Here is a 23,301-nt window from a genome sequence, read left to right as displayed (position 1 = left end):
GAATGGCGTAGACCTGGGAGGCGGAGCTTGCAGTGAGCTGAGATCAGGCCACTGCACTCCAGCCTGGGCGACAGAGCAAGACTCCGTCTCAAAAAAAAAAAAAAAAAAAAAAAAAGAAAGAGGTGGCAGGGCTAGGGGTCTTTTCCTTAGAATAGACCATTTTCTTGTATACTTGAAGGGTGTTATTTGCAAGCAAAAGACTCAAAACCATTGGTATATGTATGTTTCCACAAGTTTAAATTCATTTTTCAGGCATTCACTATAATGAGGCACCTGTGTACTAGAAGTGAGACGCCAGTGTCTAAATGTTAGTCCCATCGAATCAGTCAACAAATACATATGTTATGTAAGTAAGGCACTTGTACACTGATCTTGGAACATGCTCCCCACCCCACGCCCCCAAACCAAACAGTTATGTCATAAACTTACAGAATTGTTCAAGCTATGCGTAATCTTAAATCATTGATCTGGCTTAATGGGAATGTGTTTGGTATTCTATTTTTGTGTGTATTTTATATTGCTTTGAAAATTTCATTTATAAAGTCATACTTATGGCATATTTATTAAATAGGATTTTTAAAAAATAAAAAGCTAGATAAGACTCTTCATGCTTGTAACCTCCAACCCTTGTTTCTGACATTTATATAACTTCCAGTTTTAACAAGTATTTTTAAGATAAATACTTCAAGAGGCATTTCAGCAATTTTTGATGCCTGTTTTTTCTTTTGAAAAATCTCTTCTTGGCAATCAAATTTCTATCAAATTCAGAAACATTTTATTCTTGTAAATGTACTAGATGTATAGTGTTTTTTTATTTTGAGCTCATTCTGTTAAGTTTTTGCTAAGTTAAAAATATCAGTCTCGATGTTTGTTTTATGTTTTTTGCCAGAAAACATTTGCAGTTTTGAAGGTACTTAAAATATTTTCATTTACATTTCTTAAGATGACAATTGTAATCTCTATAAATGCTAAGTAAATACTTTCATTTATTTCTAAGAAAAATAATCTAAAACATTTATCATTCATACAGTTAAGTAGTTATTCTTTATGTTTTATATTTGAAAGAGCTGAGTTTAAGTGAAAAATCAGTAGTGAATATAAAGGTATGAATTCTGCACACTTTACCAGCCACATGTGCTATTAACTTTTTTTTTTTTTTGGAGACAGTGTTTCACCCAGGCTGAAGTACAGTGGCACGAACTCAGCTCATCTCTGCCTCCCCGGTTCAAGTGATTCCCCTGCCTCAGCCTCCCGAGTAGCTGAGATTACAGGCACCCACCACCACGCCTGGCTAATTTTTGTGTTTTTAGTAGAGACGGGGTTTCACCATGTTGGCCAGGCTGGTCTTGAACTCCTGACCTCAGGTGATCCACCTCCCTCAGCCTCCCAAAGTGTTAGGATTACAGACATGAGCCACCATGCCTGGCATTAACATTTAAATTAAAGTGAAATAATATTAAAACTTCAGTTCCTCCATCACATAACCACATTTTAATTGCTTCATAGCCACATGTGGCTAGTGTCTGCCATATTGGACAGCACAGATGGAGAATGTTTCCATCGTGGCAGAGAGAGAAACAAAGGAAAGTGAGTAATAATTATGAAGTGAGCCAAGAGACAAAGGTAATGGTAACTAGGACCCTGAAGGCGTTTATGCTACTGCGGAAGAAGAAAGAATGCTGGTTCCCTCATTCTGTACCATTAGCCTGCTAGGGTTTCCGATTCCTCTGTTGATAAATATTGCTCTATGACATATATACAAATGGAGGGAAATACTGGAGAAGGAATGGGCAAGTTGAAAAGAGGTCTACCACAGTTTTAAAAAATCTGGACACGTGGTATTTAACTCATGCCGTGTACCTGCTTGGAAGCAGTGACATCAAATTATTGATCCAACTAAAAAGTTTGTTAAGTGTGTTGTGGTAGTTTGTGAATGAAGTACTTTTTATTCCTTCAGTACCAAAACTTCATTAGCTTTTTAAAAATGAAAACTAATTTATTGGGGTGAAACGGACATAACATAAAATTAATCCTGTTGAAATGAACAGTAGGATTCAGTACATTCACCGTGTATGCAGCCGCTTCTGTCTAGTTCCAAACATTTCATTCACTCCAGAGTAAAACCCCTCACCCATTAAGCAGTTTCTCCCCATTCCCTCGCCCCCACCCTCAGCTCCCACACCCAGCCCTAGTAACCAGCAATCTGTTTTCTCTCTGGGTTAACTCTAGATATTTTATATAAATGGGATCACAAAATATGAAACTTTGTGTATCTGGCTTCTTTAATTTAGCAAAATGTTTCCAAGGTTTATCCAAGTTTTAGCATAAGTCTGTACTTCATTATTTTTTTTTTTTTTTTTTTTGTGGTTCAGTAGGATCCCATTGTATGGCTATACCACCATTTGTTTACCCATTCATCTACTGACGGACATTTGGGCTATTTCCACCTTTTAGCTATTGTGAGTAGTGCTGTTATGAACGTGAATGTACATGTTAAAGGACCTGTTTTCAGTTCGTTTGGGTATATAAATAAGAGAGGAATTTCAGGATCGTATGATAATTTTATGCTTAATTTTTTGAGGAACCACCAAACTTTTCCACAGTGACTGAGCCATTTTACATTACCGCCAGCAATGCACAATGGTTCCAGTTTCTCCACATCCTTGCCGACACTTGTTATTTTCCTTTTTCTGTTAGTGTTACAGCTGTCTTAGTGGGTATGAAGTGTCACCTCATTGTAGTTTTGATTTGCATTTCCCTAATGCTAGCATCTTTACATGTGCTCGTTGGCCATTTGCATATCTTCTTGGGTGAAATGTCTATTCAGATCCTTTGCCCATTTTTTAATTGAGTTGTCATTTTGTTATTGAATTGTAAGGGTTCTTTTTATAGTCTGAATGCTAGACCCTTACCAGATACATGATTTGTAAGTATTTTCTCCCATTCTATAGGTTGTGTTTTTTACTTTCTTGTAATGTCCTGTAATGCACACAAGTTTTTATGTTTTGATGACATCCACTGTATCTTTTTTTTTTTTTTTTTTTTTTTGAGATGGAGTCTCACTCTGTTGCCAGGCTGGAGTGCAGTGGCGCCATCTCGGCTCACTGCAACCTCTGCCTCCTGGGTTCAAGCAATTCTCCTGCCTCAGCCTCCTGAACACCTGGGACTACAGGTGCGTGCCACCATGCCTAGCTAATTTTTATATTTTTAGTAGGCATGGGGTTTCACCATGTTGGCCAGGATGGTCTCCATCCCTTGACCTCGTGATCCACCTGGCTCAGCCTCTCAAAGTGCTGGGATTACAGGCGTAAGCTGCCGCATCCAGCCCTGTTTTTTCATTTATTTATTTTGAGGCGGAGTCTCACTCTGTCGCCCAAGCTGGAGTGCAGTGGCACAATCTCAGCTCACTGTAACCTCCCCCTCCTGGGTCCAAGGGATTCTCTTGCCTCAACCTCTGGAGTAGCTGGTACTATAGGCACATGCCACCATGCCCACCTATTTTTTTTGTATTTTTAGTAGAGATGACGTTTGACCAGGTTGGTCAGGCTGGTCTCGAACTCTTGATTTCAAATGATCCACCCACCTTGGCCTCCCGAAATGCTGAGATTATAGGCATGAGCCACTGCACCCGGCCAGTGTGTCTATTGTATCTATTGCTGCTCATGCTTTTGATGTAATAGCTATCAATTCATTGCCAAATCTAAGATTATGGAGATTTACTCTTATGTTTTCTTCTGTGAAGTTTGGTTTTAGCTCTTAAATTTAAGTTGCTGATCCATTTTGAGTTAATTTTTGTATATGGTATGAGATAGTGGTCCAAATTCATTCTGCTTTCTTCTACTTTTTATAACTTCTATAAGAACTGAAATACATTTAATCTGTGACTTCTTTGAAATGTGTTGTTAGAAGCCAGCATGGAGCAGGTTTTTCCGAACCCTGAGTCCTAGTGGCTTATAACAGCACACATATTTCTTGTCTACACTGAGCCTCTGCTCAGGAATGAAGCTGACAAAACGTCCAGCATGTGGCGGTCTCTGTGGAAGGGGTGAGGTCTTTTGTGCTCAATCTTGTCAAGGCTTCCACTTTGGCTTAATTTCACTGACCAAGCAAGTTACCTAGCCGTGGCCAGCTTGATGAAAGATGTGCAGTCCTAGCAGGTGTTCGGAAAGAGAAGGAAAGAAAGTAGGTAATGCACAGTGCCCACCAGAAGATATCACTGAACATGATGGTGTTTGCAAAATATTTGACGTATTTGTTCCAAGTTTAAAAATTTTAAAACATTCCCATTTAAGTGGAGTCTAAAAGGATATGGTAAAGCATTATTGATTCAGAATTTGGGGTAAGTTTTATACTAACTGCGCTTGCTGAAGTTTACTTTTTCATTATTGTAAAGAAAAGTTGTTTAGCTAGATAATAATGTAAATGGGATTTAATGAAGAGAATCCTTGGCTTGATTTAGAAAAACAATTTCTAGGTAATTTAGTAGGATGTATTTGAGTACATGTTATATTCATTTGATAAACTTTTCTGTTTCAAATAGTGAAACAAGAAGGCAATAATAGTAATAGATTTGAGAAGCACTTTAAGACTATTGCTTTTATCAGGATTTTAAATTTAAAAACATTAAAACACTTCATAGCTTGTAAATCCTATGGATTAGGATACACTAGTTTGTGTGACTTCCATAATCCAACATTAGAGCTTGGTTACCCACAAAGTAACAAAAATTCTGACATTAATTTCTAGTTGTCTAGTCTCTTACATGCTGTATCTAAATTATAGAAGTATAAAAATTAAAACGTATAGCATTTGTCAGCTACATTGCTAAAAATACGGCATTAGAAAACAGAGAGTGATATTATGGAACACCAGTAGGTGTCAGTCACAGCCTGTGCAAGGGCTGATTATTTGCCAGGAGTTTGGGGCATCTATTCCTAAATGTCTGTGTGTTTTAAGGCATTATTCTAATGAACTGCAATTTTCTCAAAGTGAATGTGCTTATTTTCAAATAAAAACACAATGTACCTACTTGTTAATAAAGACATAGAGATGCTCTATTGGCAGCAAAAGCATTATTTCAGTGCTTAATTGTGTGTAGAGCTACAGCTCAAAAGAACTAACTAGTTTGTCATGGAAAGATTAGAATGCTATTTGATGGAGCCAAGTAGACATGCAGAAAGAATGGCCGTGGAGTGTGTGAATTAGCCAGATAAAGTATTGATATTAGCAGATGAAACTAGTTGAAGGTCTAACAGTCAAACAGCATTTCTTTTTGGACAAATCTTTCCTTTTTATAGGAACAGCTATAATGAAGGCCCTCCACCCACTGGTTCCCTAATTTTTCTAGGATGCTTTGTATGTATGCCCGTAAACAGAAGTGTATAGTCTCAAGGGAGATACTGATAATAAAAACAAAACACACCAGGGATTTAGACGGATCCACAAGGAACATCTGAGAAATGACTAGTTTTGAAGGACCTTGTTGCATATATCAGTATAGAAACATGGGGCAAAAAGAATCACAGCTTTCAGCATTTCAAAATGAAATACAAATGGTACTGATAAGAGTGGGTACTCGAAAATGCTTCCTTGATTTCTTAACAATATTCATACTCAGTGATACTTGGTTATCACAAAAGGGAAGGATATGTATATATAAACAGTTTGGGATACTGTTGCTAACTATTTAAATACATCAGTGTGCCAGTATGACATTAATAATGACATTTTCTGGTTTAAAATAAACCAGTGATAATCCATTGTGTTCAGGATTTTTAAAAAGCTATTCCTTAGTATAAAATATAAGCCCTTAGTGATCTGTTCCTTGCCATTCTCTGTAAAATCATACATCTTCATACCCAATGGCCCAGACATACCAAACTAATGTCACTTGTCCTAGTGAATGTTTAGATCTCAAATTGTATACAATTGATTATAATTGTGTGTAATCTGCACACAGCAGATCTTAAAATTCAATTTTAATTTTTTTCAATTATAAAAGACACATGCTCATTGTTAAAAATCCAAGTTTCTCTATGAAAAATTTCTTGGTTATTTAAAATAGTCAACTTTCTAGTCCTTAACACATTAGTTTTTCTATTGACATGATTGTTTTTCTAACATTTTTGAAAATGTAAGATTTCTTCAGGAGTGCTGTTATGTAGTTATGGCAGAATAGATTGTATTTACAGTTTCCCCGTTGTACCTTGTTTTCTTTTGGCTTTTCGTATGTTGCTTCTTGTGCCTAGAAAGCTATACAGAACTACCCTCCTCTCCATTCCATGTCAGCCTGTTATAATTTATGTCTTTTGGAACTCGGGTCAGACCTAATGTCTTCTAAAAAGCCATTCTTGATTCGTTATTACTGATACACAGTTTACCCTATAGTATGCTTGAATGTAGATGAAAAAAATTAGTTCTGACTCAGTGTGCTCCTTCAGCCTTTCGACTCTTTCTTTTCGTTTGTGTAAATTTGAACCCCCTGTGTGTGTGTGTGTGTGTGTGTGAGAGAGAGAGAGAGAGAGAGAGAGATTATATGTGTATATATGCATATATCTGTGTGTGTGTGTGTATGTGTATGCAGACTGGCTTTCAGTTATTTACAGGAGGCTTTCTCCCCTACCCAGTACCTCCAGCAGAGAGAAGCCTGCTTTCAGTCTGTGAGTAGAATTGTTCTAGGATTCTTTTCATGGAAAGGCCAGCCCTTTCAGGACTCTGACTTTTTCTGGGTAAGGGACCTAGGTTTGTCTGCCTTTCTCTCTTCTGCCAATGGCCAATTTCCTGTCCCTCCCACATCACACCTCTACTCTGATCTCCAGACCTATGGCCAGGTCTGACACTCCCTTGGACCACATGAGCTCCAGCTTTCCCTGTTCATTTGGAGCTTAGTCGGGTCTTGTACCTGGGGGCCCTGCAGATTTCCCTTATTTTCTCTTGAGGAGCATGATTTGGGAATTTGGAGGATATATTAGTTTTTTAGGGCTGCCGTGACAAATTATCAAAAACTGGGTGACTTGAAACAACAAAAATGTATTCTCTGACAGTTCTTGAGACAAGAATTCCGCAATCAAGGTGTGGTCCGAAATGGTTCCTTTTCAGATTGGTTCCTTCTCAGGGCTCTGAGGGAGCATGTGCTCTTTGCGTTTCTCCTTGCTGGGAGTTGCCAGCAACCTTCAGTGTTCCTCAGCTTCCGGTTGTGTCACTTCAGTTTCTGGTTCTTCCCTCTGTCTGTGTCTGTGAAGCACATTTTCGTTTCTTCCATGACCATGGATTATGAGGTTTGTGGTTTCTCTAAGGCAGGGGTCCCCAATTCCTGGGCTGTGGACCTGGTACCTGTTAGGACTGGGGCCGCGCAGCAGGAGGTGAGTGGCAGGCAAGCGAGCAAAGCTTCATCTGTATTTACAGCCACTCCCTGTCACTTGCATTACCGACTGAATGCCATCTCTTGTCCTATCAGCAGCAGCATTAGATTCTCATAGCAGAAACCCTATTGTGAACTGCACACGTGAGGGATCTAGGTTGCGCACTTGTTATGAGAATCTAATGCCTGACGATCTGTCACAGTCTCCCATCACCCCCAGATGGGACCGTCTAGTTGCAGGAAAACAAGCTTAGAGCTCCCACTGATTCTTCATTATGGTGAGTTCTATAATTACTTCATTATGTATTACAATGCAATAATAATAGAAATAAAATGCAAAATAAACGTAATGCGCTTGAATCATCCCCACACCACCCCCACAACCTTATCTGGAAAATTGGTCTTCCAGGAAACCAGTCCCTGGAGACAAAAATGTTGGGGACCACTGCTCTAAGAGACATTGCTTTTTATTGTTCGAATTTATAAATTTAAATTGTAGTATGGTCTCTGTAAGAATAGAACCCAGACCTGCTGATTAATTATTTTCACATTTTCTCAAAATTTACACCCCTCAAAAAGGTAGTACTTTGTATTTAAATAAATTAGAAATGTTTCGACATTTTTCAAAAATAAAATTTAATTCTGAGTTTTTAATTTTCAGCCAGAAAACCTTGCTCAGAAGCTTCCAAACCTTGTGGAACTGTGAGTCTGTTTATTCAAATTTTTTAAAAACAAGAATGAACATAATTCTAAATTATTTGAAATAATAGGATATGTCATCTTAATGTATTAATTTGTTATTTTTTGGTATCATGATCATGGTACTCATGTAGGTAGACCTGTGATTCTACTAAACCCGATAGTATTTTAAAGTATTTAACCATTTACAATTGTATTTTAAATATTTCACTTCAAGGTAGTGAAGATGATGAGAAATGCCTTTTCTCTGGGTACAGTGTCTTCTGTCACAGAATCTTTGTGGATAGTCCATGTAATTGGGAAACTCTATTATTGTTATTACTACTACTACATGTGATACTTCATATAAACAGATAGCGTAAAATATAAGTAAAAGTCTCTTTTCATGCATCCTCCACGCTTCATTTGTTTTAGTTCTTTTTATGATTACCTCCAAGTGCTAAATACTATGTTTACACCATTGTTTTTTTAATGCGCCCGTGTTAATTGTCTGTTAACTTACCACTAAGGAAGATAAATTTAGATATCTTACATTTCCCTCTCTGTCTAGCTGCCTCCTGATTTTTTGCAGGAGGGTTTGCATTGCTATTTCTTGTACTCTCTGTTGTTTGGCACGATTTTCAAGAGGTCAAGGAAGGAAATCTAGCCTTACACCTGCCATCTTTTCTGTCATGTCCTTTGTCCCATCCTTTTATTTTGAAAAATTTCAAACTAACAAGAAAGTTGAAAACATAGAAAGAACACCCGTATACCCTTCACCTAAATTTAACCAATTTTGACATTTTGCCACATTTGCTTTCTCTTTCCCTTTTCTATCTGTCTCCTACCCCTCTGCCCCCCAGAAGCTGAATGATTTGAAAGTAAATTATAGACATAATGTCATTATCATACCTAAGGAAAGTAATATTCATTATAATTTAATACACAGCTTATGTTTAAATTATGTAAGTTTTCAAAAATAATGCCTTTTAAAAGTAGATGTCTGAATTCACTGGATTATTTCCTCTTGATTACATTGATTTAAACATTTTTGATGGTGTTTGACCGCAAAACTTGCTTTATCAAGTTTTTGGTTTCATCCTTTTGTATGTGTGTATATGTGTATTATTTTCTGAAGTTTCTGATAGTTATGCACATCATGGTTTTTTCTTTTCCTCTAAATACGTAAGTATGTATTTCTAGGAACAAGGCTGTCTTTCCATCTTTTTAGTTTACTTTTGTGTCCTTTAGGTACTTTATAGTTTTATTTAAAACAGGTTTTGAAAATTTCTAAAGTCTGTTACTAAGTATTTAATCTTTTTTTTTTTACTATTGTAAATGAATTTTGTCATGTGTTATATCTTCTAACTGGTTATGTTTTGTATATATGAACAATATTGATTTTTGCATGTTAACTTTATATCCTGGTATCTTGCTGAAATCTTTATTGTTTCAATTAGTTTTCATGATAGATTCTCTATAAAGTTTTCTAGATGTACTCTTACGTTGGAAAATACAGATGGTGTTACTTCTTCTTTTCCAACTGTTATCCCTTTAATTACTTTCTCTAGTCTTATTGCATTGGCTAGTTCCTCCATACAATGTGAAAGTGTCCTGGAGATAGTGGACATCCTCGTCTTCTTTCTTTAAAAAAAAAAACAAAAAATTTAAGACCGAATTTCACTCTTGTCGCCCAAGCTGCAATGCAGTGGCACGATCTCGGCCCACTGCAACCTCTGCCTCCCGGGTTCAGGCAATTCTCCTGCCTCAGCCTCCCAAGTAGCTGGGATTACAGGTGTCCACCACCACGCCTGGCTAGTTTTTGTATTTTTAGTGGAGACAGGGTTTCATCATCTTGGCCAGGCTAGTCTCAAACTCCTGACCTTGTGATCCACCCGCCTCAGCCTCCCAAAGTGCTGGGATTACAGGCATGAGCCCCTGTGCCTGGCCTCTTATCTTCTTTCTGACCTTGCTGGGAATGCTTCTAGGGTTTTCCCCATTAAGAAAGATGCTGACTTTACAGTTAAAGTATCTGTAATCTATTGTTTTAAGCAAATATTCATCTTTATTAATTATCTATTGCTGCTTAACAACTTACTCCCAAATGTAGTGATTTAAACATTCAATATCTTATATTTTCTGAGGCCCCAGAATCTGGGCCTGACTTAGCTGGGTGCCTTTGCCTCCAGGTCTCTTACAAAGCTGCAGTCAAGGTTGTTGGCCAGGACTGCAGTCTCATCTGAAGACTTAACTGAAGAAGGACCTTCTTCTATGTTCATTCATGTGGTTGTTGTCAGGTTCAATTCCTTGTAGGCTGTTGAACTGAAGGACTCTGTTTCTTGCTTGCTGTTGGCTAGAGCACCTCTCTCAGTTCCTTGCCATTTGGCCTTTCTATAGGATAGTTTACAACATAGCAACTGGCTTCCATCAGAGCAAGCAAGCCAAAGAGCAAGAGAGAGTATACACTTTCTCCCAATCCCTGGTAATCACTAATCTACTTTCTGCCTCTATGGATATACCTTTTTCTGGATGTCTTATATTAGTGGAATGAAACAATATGTGGCCTTTTGTATCTGGCTGCATTAACACAGCATAATGTTTTCAAGGTTTATTCATGTTGTAGCAGGTATCAGAATTCATTCCTTTTTATGGCTGAATAATATTCCATTGAGTAGATACATGACGGTTTGTTTATCTGTTCATCAGTTGATAGACATTTGTGATGTTTCCACATTTTGAAAGCTTTTCCTTTTACAGTTTCTGGTTTGTCAGTTGTTTGTTACAACTGTTTCAGGCAGCTGTGAAGTTAAACAATTGCCTGTAATTTGTTTCAGTTTACAACGGTTTTTGCACTGGGCAATCTCGTAGTCAGATGGAATAAAGACAGCCTTGCGAGTGGGTCTTCCAGGGAACCATGAGACGAATCTTTGACAGTTCTCTGAGAAGGAAGCTTTTAAGGCACTCTAATGTGGTCCTACCCCTTGCTACTGCTTTTCTCCTTGATTGTGGGCTGTTGGTTTTTCAGTCTTCTGCAGAGCAGGAGAGTGGAGTTTGGACTAGAGCAAGTGAAAATACCATGAAGCCTACAACCCACTGTTCTTACTGATATTCAGTCATTTTTTTCTTGAATAAATTCTCCCTATATTACTGTAAGCCTTAGGTTCATTTCCAGAGTTCTCAACATGTAGCATTTAGACATTTCTGACAGTTTCTCATTGTTTTTATGGAAGGGAATTTTTGGAGGTTCTTACTCTACCACTTTTGCTCTAAATTTTTAGTTTTGTAAAAAAACTGCCAATTTACCAGATTAGCTGTCCCATTTTACATTTCTCCTGGCAATGTATGATTGTTCCAGTGTCTGCACATCTTACCAGCATTTGATGTTGTCTTTGTTATTTTAGTCATTTTGATAGATGTGTGGTTTTTATTACATTGGAATTTTCATTTGTATTTCTATAATGACTAATGATATTGAACATCTTTTTGTAGACTTATTTGTCATTGGCATCTTTCTTTTGGTGAAATGTCTGTCCATGTCTATTGCTCATCTTCTGATTGTATTTTTTTTTAATTTATGAGTTTTAAGAGTTCTTCGTAAACTAGTTTTCTGTTTTATATGTTGTTTACAAATATTGTCTCCCAGTGGATAGCTTGTGTTTTCATCCTCTTTATGTTCTTTTGCAGAACAAAAGTTTTACATTTCGATGAGGTCCAGTTTATCATTTTTTGCTTTTATGTGTCCTGCTTTTGATGGCACATCTAAAAACTCTCTGTCTAGCCCTACGTCCCAAAGACTTTCTCCTTTCCCCACCCACCCCCCAAAGTCTTACAGTTTTTTAATTGTACATTTGTCACCTATATTTAAAAATTTTTTTTCTGGGATTAGAATTCTTAGTGACCATTTTATTTTCCTATCAGCCCTTTCATGATATTCATTATTCCCTGGTGTGCATAGTTTCTGAAGAAACATCTACAGTTGTTACATTTGTTTCTTTGTGTGTAATGTGTCTTTTTCTCCCTTGGGCTACTTTGAAGGGTTTTAAGGGATTTGATTTAGATGTATCTTGTTGTGGTTTTCTTCTTTCTTACCTTTGAGGTTCATGGGGCATCTTGGGGTTGTGTCTTCACAGTTTTTATCAAATTTGGAAAATTTTGACATTGTTTCTTCAGAGACTTATTTATATACCCTGTTCCTGGCCCCTGCTTGTGGAACTCTTACATGTTTGTTAGACTGTTTAATACTGTCCTGTAGTCACAAAGACTCTTCATTTCCTTTTGAAACTTTTATTCCCTATGTGCTTCAGTTTGGACAAATTGTATATTCTAGTTAAGAGTCAGTAATATTTTCTTCTTCAGTGTCTAATGTACTATACTAATCCCACTCAGTGAAGTTTTCTCTTTGGTTATTGTATTTTTTTTTTTTTTTAAGAGACACGGTCTTACTCTGTCACCCAGGCTGGAGTGCAGTGACTCTATCCTAGCTCATTGCAGCCTTGAACTCCTGGGCTCAAGGGATCCTCCCATCTCAGCCTCCCAAGTAGCTAGAAGTACAGGCATGCACCACCATGCCCAGCTACATTTTAAATTTTTTCATAAACATGGGGTCTTGCTATGTTGCCCAGGCTGGCTTTCTGTTTGTGTTTTTGAGACAAGGTCTTACATTGTCACCCAGGAGTCACACTGGAGTGTAGTGATGCAATCGTGGCTCACTGTAACTTCAAACTCCTGGTCTCAAGTGATCCTCCTGCCTCAGCCACCCAAAGCTCTGGGATTATAGGAGTGTCACTGTGCCCAGCCTGTTATTGTATTTATGATATCTGGAAGTTCTATTTATGCTTCTTTATATCTTACAGTTCTTACAATGTTCATATTTTCATTTAAATAGTTGAATATAGTTGTTATAGCTATTTTAATGTCCTGTTTGCTAATTCTATCATCTGTGTCATACTGGTTTTATTTGTAGTGACTGGTTTTTCTCCTGGTTATGGGTCATATTTTCCTGATTCTTGGAATGTCTAATACTTTTTGATTGGATGATGGACCTTATAAAGTTTGCATTTTTGAGAGTCTAAATTTTATTGTCTCCTTTTTTCTGGCATGTAGCTATTTGCAGTTTATTTTGATCCTTTTATGTCTTATTTTTATACTTTGTTAGGACAGGTGGGTAGGTTAGCCTTATTACTGAAGCATGAGCTTTCCAGAGTCTTTCTTGAATACCTCAAATGATCAACAAGGATTTGGCACACTTGCTCAGAACTTGAATGTCTCTCAACCCTGTGTGAGCTTTTCAGCGGCTCTCTCTTCTTCAGAACTTTACCCCACAACTTCCAGTTGCCTCAGGTTCCTGAACTCTAATATGTGTCCCCTGAACTCTGATAAGTGTCTCCATAACTCAGTGAGACTTCTGTACTTTGTTTGGGCTCTCCTTCCTGTTCTACAGTCCAGAATTTGCCTCTAGGAAGAAAGCTAGGGAGATTGTATGGCTTACTTCCTTTCTTGTAGGGAATGTAGTCCTAGTTGCCTTTGTTAATATCTGAAAATAATTGTTTCATGTAAGGTCATGCACAGCATAATGATGTTTTGGTCAACGACAGGCCACATATGTAATGGTGGTCCCATAAGATTATAATACTGTGTTTTTACTGTACCTTTTCTATACTTCTATACTGTACCTTTTCTATGTTTACATGTGTTTAGATATACAAATACATTGTGTATCAGTTGTCTGATGGTGTTACAGTTGTCTGCAGTATTCAGTACAATAACATACTGTCCAGATTTGTAGCCTAAGAGCAACTACACCTTACAACCTAGGCGTGTGGTAGGCTCTACCATCTAGGTTTGTATAAGAACACCCTATGGGCTGGGCATGGTGGCTCACGCCTGTAATCCCAGTACTTTGGTAGGCCGAGGTGGGCAGATCATGAGGTCAGGAGATCAAGACCATCCTGGCTAACAAGGTGAAAACCCGTCTCTGTTAAAAATACAAAAAGTTAGCCGGGCGTGGTGGCAGGCGCCTGTAGTCCCAACTACTCGGGAGGCTGAGGCAGGAGAATGGCGTGAACCTGGGAGGCGGAGCTTGCAGTGAGCTGAGATTGCGCCACTGCACTCCAGCCTGGGCGACAGAGCGAGACTCCATCTCAAATAAAATAAAAATAAAATAAAATAAAATAAAATAAAACAAGAACACCTATGATGTTTGCATAACAAGGAAATCACCTAATAACACATTTCTTAGAACATATCCCAGTCATTAAGTGGCACGTGACTGTATTTCATCCGGTTTTCTTGTTTATAACAGTTGGGTAAATCCTGTTTACTCCATTGCTGTTATTCATCCTGACTGAAAGTAGAAGTCCTGTTTCTGTAATTAAATTTTATTTATTTATTTATTTATTTTTGAGATGGAGTTTTGCTCTTGTTGGCCAGGCTGGAGTACAGTGGCACAATCTCAGCTCACTGGAACCTCCGCCTCCTGGGTTCAAGAGATTCTCCTGCCTCAGCCTCCCGAGTAGCTGGGAGTACAGGCATGTGCCACCACGCCCAGCTAATTTTTGTAGCTTTAGTAGAGACGAGTTTCTCCATGTTGGTCAGGCTGGTCTTGCACTCCTGACCTCAGGTGATCCACCTGCTTTGGCCTCCCAAAGTGCTGGGATTACAGGTGGGAGCCATTGCACCCAACCTAAAATAATTTTTTTAATAACTTTTTTATTTTGGAACAATTTTATATTTATAGAAAAGTTATAAACATAGTACTGAGCATTCTGGTATACCCCTTACCCAGTTTGTCCTGTTGTTAACATCTTAGAATTCCATGGTACAGGCCGGGCGTGGTGGCTCACGCCTGTAATCCTAGCACTTTGGGAGGCTGAGGTGGGCGGATCATGAGGTCAGGAGCTTGAGACCAGCCTGACCAACATGCTGAAACCCCATCTCTACTAAAAATACAAAAAACATTAGCCAAGTGTGGTGGCAAGCACCTGTAATCCCAGCTACTCAGGAGGCCGAGGCAGGAGAATCACTTGAGCCAGGGAGGCAGAGGTTGCAGTAAGCGGAGATCGAGCCATGGCACTCTAACTGGGGTGACAGAGGGAGACTCCATCTCAAAAAAAGAAAAAAAAAAAAAAAATTCCATGGTTCATTTGTCAAAACAAAGAAGCTGACTTTGGAATATTCCTATTAAGTAAACATCTATATTTAATGTTGTTAAAAAAAACTGCCAAGCCATTTTCCAAAGTGTGTATACCCCAAAGTGGCATTCCCACCAACAATGAATGAGAGTTCCTGCATTATTTGAGTAGAAGAGGAACATAATAAGAACATTGAAACATCAACATTTCAACTACTCTGAAATTACCAAAATTAAGTAAAAGGTAGTGACTTAAATTTGAAAGTCCTAAGCCTATGATTACAAATGACTCATAATAACTATAATAACAACAATAACAAGAGCATTCATTTAAATCCTACTGGGAGTCAAGCGCTATTCTAAGAGCTTTACATTTATTAATTCATTTAGTCCCTGCAACATCATAGATTAGGAGAGAGAGCAGTTCAGTAATTTCTCCATAGTCACATGGCTATTAAGGTGCAAGCAGTGTGGCTTCAGAGCCCGCTGTCTGATCCACTTTACCAGTAATGGTTCTTAATTGGTTGTACATCAGGATTATTGGAGTTGAGATGGTGTTTCACTTGCTACAGGATGGTTTCGGACACCAGTAAGACCCCTGGTGATTCTAATGTGCAGTTAGGATTGGCAACACTCTGTATTATTTTTTTAAAGATACATTTATTCAGCGTCATGATCACACTACTACATTTAGCAATCAACAGCATGGGTGCAAAAAAAATCTACATTAAAACCCTTTGTTGGAATGCTTTACACTTTCCACAGAACAGAAACTAAAATAGCCTGTTATACAATTATTCACAAATACAGTCCTCAAGCTTTTTGCCCATATACATGAGTATTTGTCTAAAACATGTCTTCTTTATAGCATCTAGGCCCTGCCACCACTGTGCTTTGCTGAGTTCTCAAAACTGTTGTAACCTGTAGCTTCCCTGTCACTTCTCTGGCTCTCCTCTCACACTAAGCTTTGTTTCCTGACAGTAATTAAAATCTTCTGACACTGCCATAGCTACTGCTGCTACTGGAACTGGCATAGCCACTTTGGTTTCATGGTTTGGTCAAGTATTGGCCTCTACCACCATAGGAGCCAGAGCTTCTGCCACCATTGTCCTCCCTTCATGGGTTCAAAATGTGAAGACTGACTGTTGTAATTGTCAAAATCATTCTTTCACCACTTCCAGAATTGCTTCCATCATTATCAAATCCATTGTAGCCATCCTCACTGCCACCATATCCACCATCACCATGGCTGCCACCAACCCCACCATGACTGCTGAAGTTTCTTCCACGACCAAAGTTGTCATTCCCATCAAAACCACTTCCACGACCACCATCAAAATTTCCAGAACCGCCTGCTCCACAGTGGCATAGTGACAAACCCAAAGCCCCGGCGCGCTTGGTGTTGGGATCTCTCATGACCACACAGTCCATGAGCATTCCCCATTGCTCAGAATGGCTCCTCAGGCTCTCATTGGTTGTTTCAAAGCTCACGCCTCCAATGAAGAGCTCCAATGAAGAGCTTCCATAGCTGTTCAGTCTCTTTAGGAGACTGACTTAGACATGATGGCAGGGGGAGGAGAGACTTTAACGATGCTTCTTCAGCAGCATCCACAGGCAGCCACTGTGTACTATTTCATACAGCATCTTCATTATATGTAGATAATATTTTAAAGTCTGTTTGAAAAATTCTAATCATAATAATGGGTACTTTAGTTCATATTTTGATTTGGACATTTTAATGTCTTTTTATAGGTAGAGCTTGAATTGAGGCAAGTATTTTGTTTAAAAAATTTTTTTAAATCAGTTCTCTATTTTGATTTGGGTATTCCTTCCTAAAATTAATGTTTAAAGAGTATTGATTTTAAAATGTGTAGTCATTTCATATACAGAAAGCAAGGACTGAAGTATATCATAGAGTAAATGGTGGGCTTATTTAAATTGTGTTATACCCAGCAGGTTAATTAACCTTCTACAAAATGGATTTAATTCAATATAAAATAATCTTCATAAAAGTGTTTTCTGTCTTATTTTGTGTTTATTGACATTTTAATATTCAATATTAGACTTTAAGAATGCAGAAGAAAACTTTTAAATTCTATTTAAAAGTACTTTATAAGATTTATTTTTAAAGTACAATAAATAAAACCATAGGTTTGAAAGTAAAGTTTACTAAAATCTAGTTCTGTTGTCTCTAAATCAATGATATAAATTTATTTTCTTAAATTATTGCTGTATGATCTCCAGCATTCACTTGTTTTGCTCTGAATAGTTGGTTACTGATTGCAGGAAGTCTCCACCAGAGTGTGCTCAAGACACTGTAGTGGGAAAAGTGTTACTTAGGCTTGCCTAGACTTTCTAGCCTCTGTGAAAAAGAAAATTTTTTAAGAGAAGCATTTGATTTCTTGTTACAAAATTTCTTTTGCCATGAAATAAATTCTGTACGTTGACAGTTGAGTAGTTCTACAGACACTGTAAATGAAGAGTATTTAATCTCTCCGTTGTTGGTTCTCAGTATGCGTGCTAGCTAGAAGTATCTTTATTTTGTGAAGTTATTTTTTAGAAATGAAAAGTTCATCTTCCTTTACACAATAGGTGTTGATTTTTTTCTCACAATAAGTATATTTTTTAAAGCCTGAATAAAATGAACTGGAAAAACTAGTAATTTGTGTTATGAAGTTAAAAAAAACCTTATAGTTTATCTATTATGTATGCTTTTATTTTAAAATAACTAAATCAGTAAATAGATTTAATATTTGCAATTCTAGTACAAAAGATTATTCTCGAAGTATTATTAGTTAGCTGTGCTAACCATTATTGTATGTCGATGCATTAGAGTAGGGTGTGAAAGTTGTGGCCTATTTATATTTGATAAATTTCTAAGTGAGCATTTTATAAACTGATTATCTGACAAAAGTACTTAATGACAATAGCTATTTTTTTTCTTTTTCCTTCCTAGATACCTGCACTCAAATAACATAGTTGTGGTTCCGGAAGGTATGTTTACTTAAAATTTTTAGTTAGAAGATAATATAATTTAAGCTTTGCTTTATAAATAGAACAAATTTTAATTTTAAGACACCTTTAATTTTTTAGCTTCAAAACTTTTTTTCTTCTAGTAAGTCCAGTTAAGAACTATAATTAAATAAATAAGTCTAAAATGGTTATAATAGTTAGGTAAACTATTATTAGATAAATTCCTATTAGGTAGATAATAAGTTCTAAATTTAATAAATCTAGTTAAGAATTCTGGTCAGATAAAAAAGGCCCTGTGTATCATTTCTTGAATTATTTTAGTTTTAATGTTTTTATTTGTGCTGTATTTTAAGTTATATTTTCTCTTGAGTTGGAAGTATTTATCACTTTCTTCAACTTAGTTTGATCCGTGTTTTTACTGTTTTGTGAGCAACTGAGACAAGGATATTAAGTAGTAAAATATTTTAACTTGGAATACTTGCATTACAGATTTGATGTAATACTTGAATCAAATTCATTTTGGTTCTCCTTTTCTCTTTGAAGCCATTGGGTCTCTTGTAAAACTCCAATGTCTGGATCTTAGTGACAATGCCTTAGAAATTGTTTGCCCAGAAATTGGTCGTCTGAGAGCTTTACGTCATCTTCGATTAGCTAATAACCAACTGCAATTCCTACCTCCAGGTAATCATAGTCTATAGCACACAATAGTTTCTTGTCTAGTATAAATCTATATTTCTTCATATTTCTCACTGTATGTCTAGGCAATGGGCTGTAGATGTATTTGTAAGTATTTGTCCATTTGTTTGAAGATGAAACTTTAAGGAATGTGGGCGAAATATTACTAAGAGTCTTTTTTGTGATGCAAATGTAAAAAGGTAGCATTTATATTTTAGATATAGCTACAATTACTACAATTGTGCATTGCAACCAATATCCCTTTGAATTACTGCTCTGGCAAAATATTTGTACAAAGAGCTACTTCAATTCTGAATTTCACATAAGAGAATTTAGGTGAGCTTTGCATGATATAATCATTTTACTATCCAAAAGTCAAATACATGCAGTGTTTTCTCTTATTCTCCAGTGAGGTAACTAATGTACATTAACTTTTTTTTTTTTTTTTTTTTTTTGAGACGGAGTCTCGCTGTGTCGTCAGGCTGGAGTGCAGTGGCACAATCTCAACTCACTGCAATCTCTGCCTCCCAGGTTCAAGCGATTCTCCTGCCTCAGCCTCCCGAGTAGCTGGGACTATAGGCGTGTGGCCCCATGCCCAGCTAATTTTTGAATTTTTAGTAGAGACAGGGTTTCACCATGTTGGCCAGGCTGGTCTCAAACTCCTGACCTCAAGTGATCCACCTGCCTCGGCCTCCCGAACCGCTGGGATTACAGGTGTGAGCCACCACGCCTGACCTAATGTATGTTAACTTTGATTTTAAAAGGAGTCATGCTAAAATTTAGTAGAACAATTTACATGTGAGACTTAGGATTGTCTATTCTGCCTGCTGAACATGTAAGTAAATTATGAATGTACCTTATAAATAGGCAGTACTAAAATCTTGCATTTTATTGACAGCCACCATTAAACCCTTTGATTGCTTGGGAGGAGCATCCAGAGACCTTGCTTTGTGAATCCACATATTTGCAAATCCCACTCTCATATATGATTTCATGTATTAAAAAACATGATAATTAAAAAATAAAAAACTTACGCTTCAGGTATTATATGAAAGTTACTGTGTATTCAAGAATGAGCAGAGAAAGATACAGATGTTAATTTGTCTGAGATTATTTTTACTCTTTTGAGTAAAACCAACTCGAGAATACCAACCAGCCTTTTAGTGTATCTAGGTGAAATATGTGACTCAAACAAAATTACAAATTACTACCTGTCATAGAACTTCAGGGTAACATGAGAATGTTAAAAATTATGCATGTTAAACCCACGAATGAAAAAGTCTATGATATTTCTTTGTTTTTTCAAGTACAGAAATGTCTAAATTAAAACATAGTAACAGATTTTTAGACTTTATGTTCTGGCCTTAATATATAGATTCAATACTGTATATAAAAATGGCACCAGTCAGGCTGGGCACAGTGGATCACACCTGTAATCCCAGCACTTTGGGAGGCCAAGGTGGGTGGATCACCTGAGGTCAGGAGTTCGAGACCAACCTGGCTAACATGGTGAAACCCCATCTCTACTAAAAATACAAAAATTAGCCGGGTGTGGTGGTGTTGTGCCTTTAGTTTCAGCTACTTGGGAGGCTGAGGCAGGAGAATTGCTTGAACCTGGCAGGCAGAGGTTGCAGTGAACCGAGATCACACCACTGCACTCCAGCTTGGGTGACAGAGTGAGACTCCACCTCAAAAAAAAAAAAAAAAAAAAATTGGCACCAGTCAGCGGTGACTGTGTTTTATAAAACATATTTTTTTACCCTCATATAATGAATGTCTTATTTTTTCTAACTCTAGTTAATATAAAAATTTTTGACACAATACAGGAATATGGTCTTTCCTTTATTATATATACATCAGGCCAATGGTGTTTCATCATTCTAGCTTTCATCAAGTTTGTACATTCAGATACCTAGAAAATGAGATACTCTTTTGAGGATTGCCTAGAAAATGTATCAGTAAAGATAATACTTTACATTTTTCTAACATTTTCATATATGAAACTTATATAAGATATACAACCAAAATGCATAAATATAATGCTGTATTTATGAACTCTTTTTTTTTACATACATTTAAAGAATATACAAAAAATACAATTCTGCCAGACATGGTGGTTCACATCTGTAATCCTACCACTTTGGGAAGCTGAGGCAAGAGGATCGCTTGAAGCCAGGAGTTCGAGACCAGCCAGGGCAACATAGTGAGGCTTTGTCTCTACTAAAATCCAACAATAATAATAATAAAAAAATTAGCCGTGCATGGTGACACACACCTTAGTCCTAGCTACTTGGGAGGCTGAGGTGGGAGAATCTCTTGAGCCCAGGATATCAAGGCTGCAGTGAACTCTGATTGCAGTATTGCACTCCAGCCTGGACAACGGAGTGAGACTCTGTCCCCAACCCCCCACAAAAAACAATTCTGTGATAAACCATTGTTCTGGGTGTTGTATTATTCTGTCTTTTCCTGTAATATAAAAACATGATGTAGTAGAATATGGTCATTTCCTTCCATTATATATCTTAGAGGTTAAGGATGTACTTCTAATATCATTGACTGCTTCTTAATAACCAGTGAAGGCTATATGTTTTGTGACTACTTTCATATAATTTATTTATATCTCTCCTGTTACACAAGAAATTTGAGGCATATACTTGTGATTTTATTTTCCTGGGTTTGTTTCTATTTGTGTTTGCTTTTGCTTGTTTTGAGTAAAATTATATACATTAACAGTTATACATTTTGGATAGGAACTTTTGATTGAGCCATGTATACAGACTTTATTCTTTCTTGCCACCATGAGTAGCAATGGACTGAGTTTTACCAATTATTTGATTCACTTTATACATCTCATGAGGTGATTTCAGATGTTATGATTTAAGTATGTAAGGGGCTAAGCATACATCCCCTAAATGCTTTATTATGTTTGGAGACATACTATGGGAGGGTATTCTAAATGTGGGAAAGAAATGTGAGGGACTGTGATCTTGTCCCTATTTGACCACAGTAGGCACCAGTTGATATCTGCTTAATAAGCCCCTTCTCCATAGTCCATAGTCCATGCCAAGACTTGTCACATGTTACGTTCTCTTAAAAGACTTAACATTTTACCATGTTTCTTTGTTGTCATTGAAAAGCCTTTGAATATAATTTTATAGTTTTATATCCAATATTTAAAATTTGCCAATTAGTTCTCAAAGTGGTTATGCCATTTTACACTGTTCTCTCAGCAATGTATGAGAGGTGCAGTTACTCCACATTCTTGCCAACATTTGGTGTTGTCTATTTGTTTGTTTAGCCATCATAATGGGTGTGAAGTAGTATTGCATTTTAAAAAAATTCTATTTAATTTGCATATCTCTCTTGACTAATGTTATTTAGCACTTTCTCATGTATTTATGGGCTATTCCAAATCTTTTTGAATTATAGGAGATATCTCCCTGCTTTAAAGACCAGCTGCCAGCAGGTTCAGTTGCTGAGGAATTCTCTTTGCTCTCCAGTTTGGCTTCTGGCTTTCTGTGACTTGAGAACTCTTTGAATCCTGCTGCTCCATCCTTGGCCTGTAAAGGTTGACTATCATCGCCCTGTACTCTGTGACGGTGGGTCTTGCCTCTGAGAAGTTTCTCTTGGCTTTTCTGTTACCACCTATCCTCCAGGTTTTCCCTTGCTGGAAGCCTAGAGTACATTGAGGAAATTATCTCAGTTCTTGCTCTCTTTCCTTGCCCTCATTTTTGGTGAAGGTTGGTGGGACAGAGTGGTTTGTGTGTCTGTGTTGAGCAGGGGGATTTATTAATAGTACAGTCTTTCTACACCTATGGATCCTCTGGGTTCTACACGGGTATGTCCACATAGAGCTTTCAAAGTTAGACTGTTTTCTCTTTAACCATTGTCTGTGGCAGATTTCTTTTCCCACCTCTATTTCAGTCAGGGATGATAGCAGCCAGGGATCTCTTCTCTTTGAAAATGTGCTTCTCACTCTTTGGAGCTGATTTAGTTTTCCCCATGTCCTCAGTCTCTGATGGGTTTTTATTCAGCTTGTTTTAGTTGTTAGGGTGAGAGCGATGATCTCTTTGGAGTTTCTATTTTCAAATTGGAATTAAGTCCTCCTTATTCCCAACTGACTTCCACAATTTGTTTTTGGTTCCTCTTTGCTTCCTTTCTATTTTTGGATTACTTGAGTGTGTTTTAGTGTTCCATTTTATTTCCTCCATTGACTTTTCTCTAGGCTTCACAATATGCTCCCTTAACTTATTACATTTAGAATATTGTACCATTTCATATAAATTATATACATTTATTATTGTGCATATTTTACAACAGTATACTTCCTTTTACCCTCCTTCTTTTGTACTACTATGTCATATATTTTATTTCAATATATGTTATAAACTCCTTAAGATAATATTATTTTTGCAAGTCAGTTGTCTTTAAAATACTAACACTGGGCACGGTGGCTCACACCTGTAATCCCAGCACTTTGGGAGGC

General features: G+C 37.2%; 1 protein-coding gene across 7 annotated transcripts in view; it reads left to right on the top strand.

The window, feature by feature from the left end:
• Positions 1-23,301, top strand: part of LRRC28 (leucine rich repeat containing 28) — a 125,172-nt gene that overhangs the window by 17,593 nt on the left and 84,278 nt on the right. For all 7 annotated transcript variants that reach the window (XR_001904641.3, XM_017960951.2, XM_017960949.2 and 4 more), the window contains 3 exons: positions 8,022-8,062; positions 18,124-18,161; positions 18,684-18,821. Coding sequence is in view for 6 of the 7 variants with exons in the window: in XM_017960951.2 (XP_017816440.1) it covers positions 8,022-8,062; positions 18,124-18,161; positions 18,684-18,821 (217 nt within the window). In the remaining variant the exon portion in view is untranslated. The remainder of the gene's footprint in view (positions 1-8,021; positions 8,063-18,123; positions 18,162-18,683; positions 18,822-23,301) is intronic.

This window comes from Papio anubis, chromosome 7 (genome assembly GCF_008728515.1).
Source record: "Papio anubis isolate 15944 chromosome 7, Panubis1.0, whole genome shotgun sequence".
Taxonomy (NCBI): Eukaryota; Metazoa; Chordata; class Mammalia; order Primates; family Cercopithecidae; genus Papio; species Papio anubis.
The sequence above is the reverse complement of the archived record's forward strand: the minus strand, read 5'-3'. Positions and strand labels throughout refer to the sequence as shown.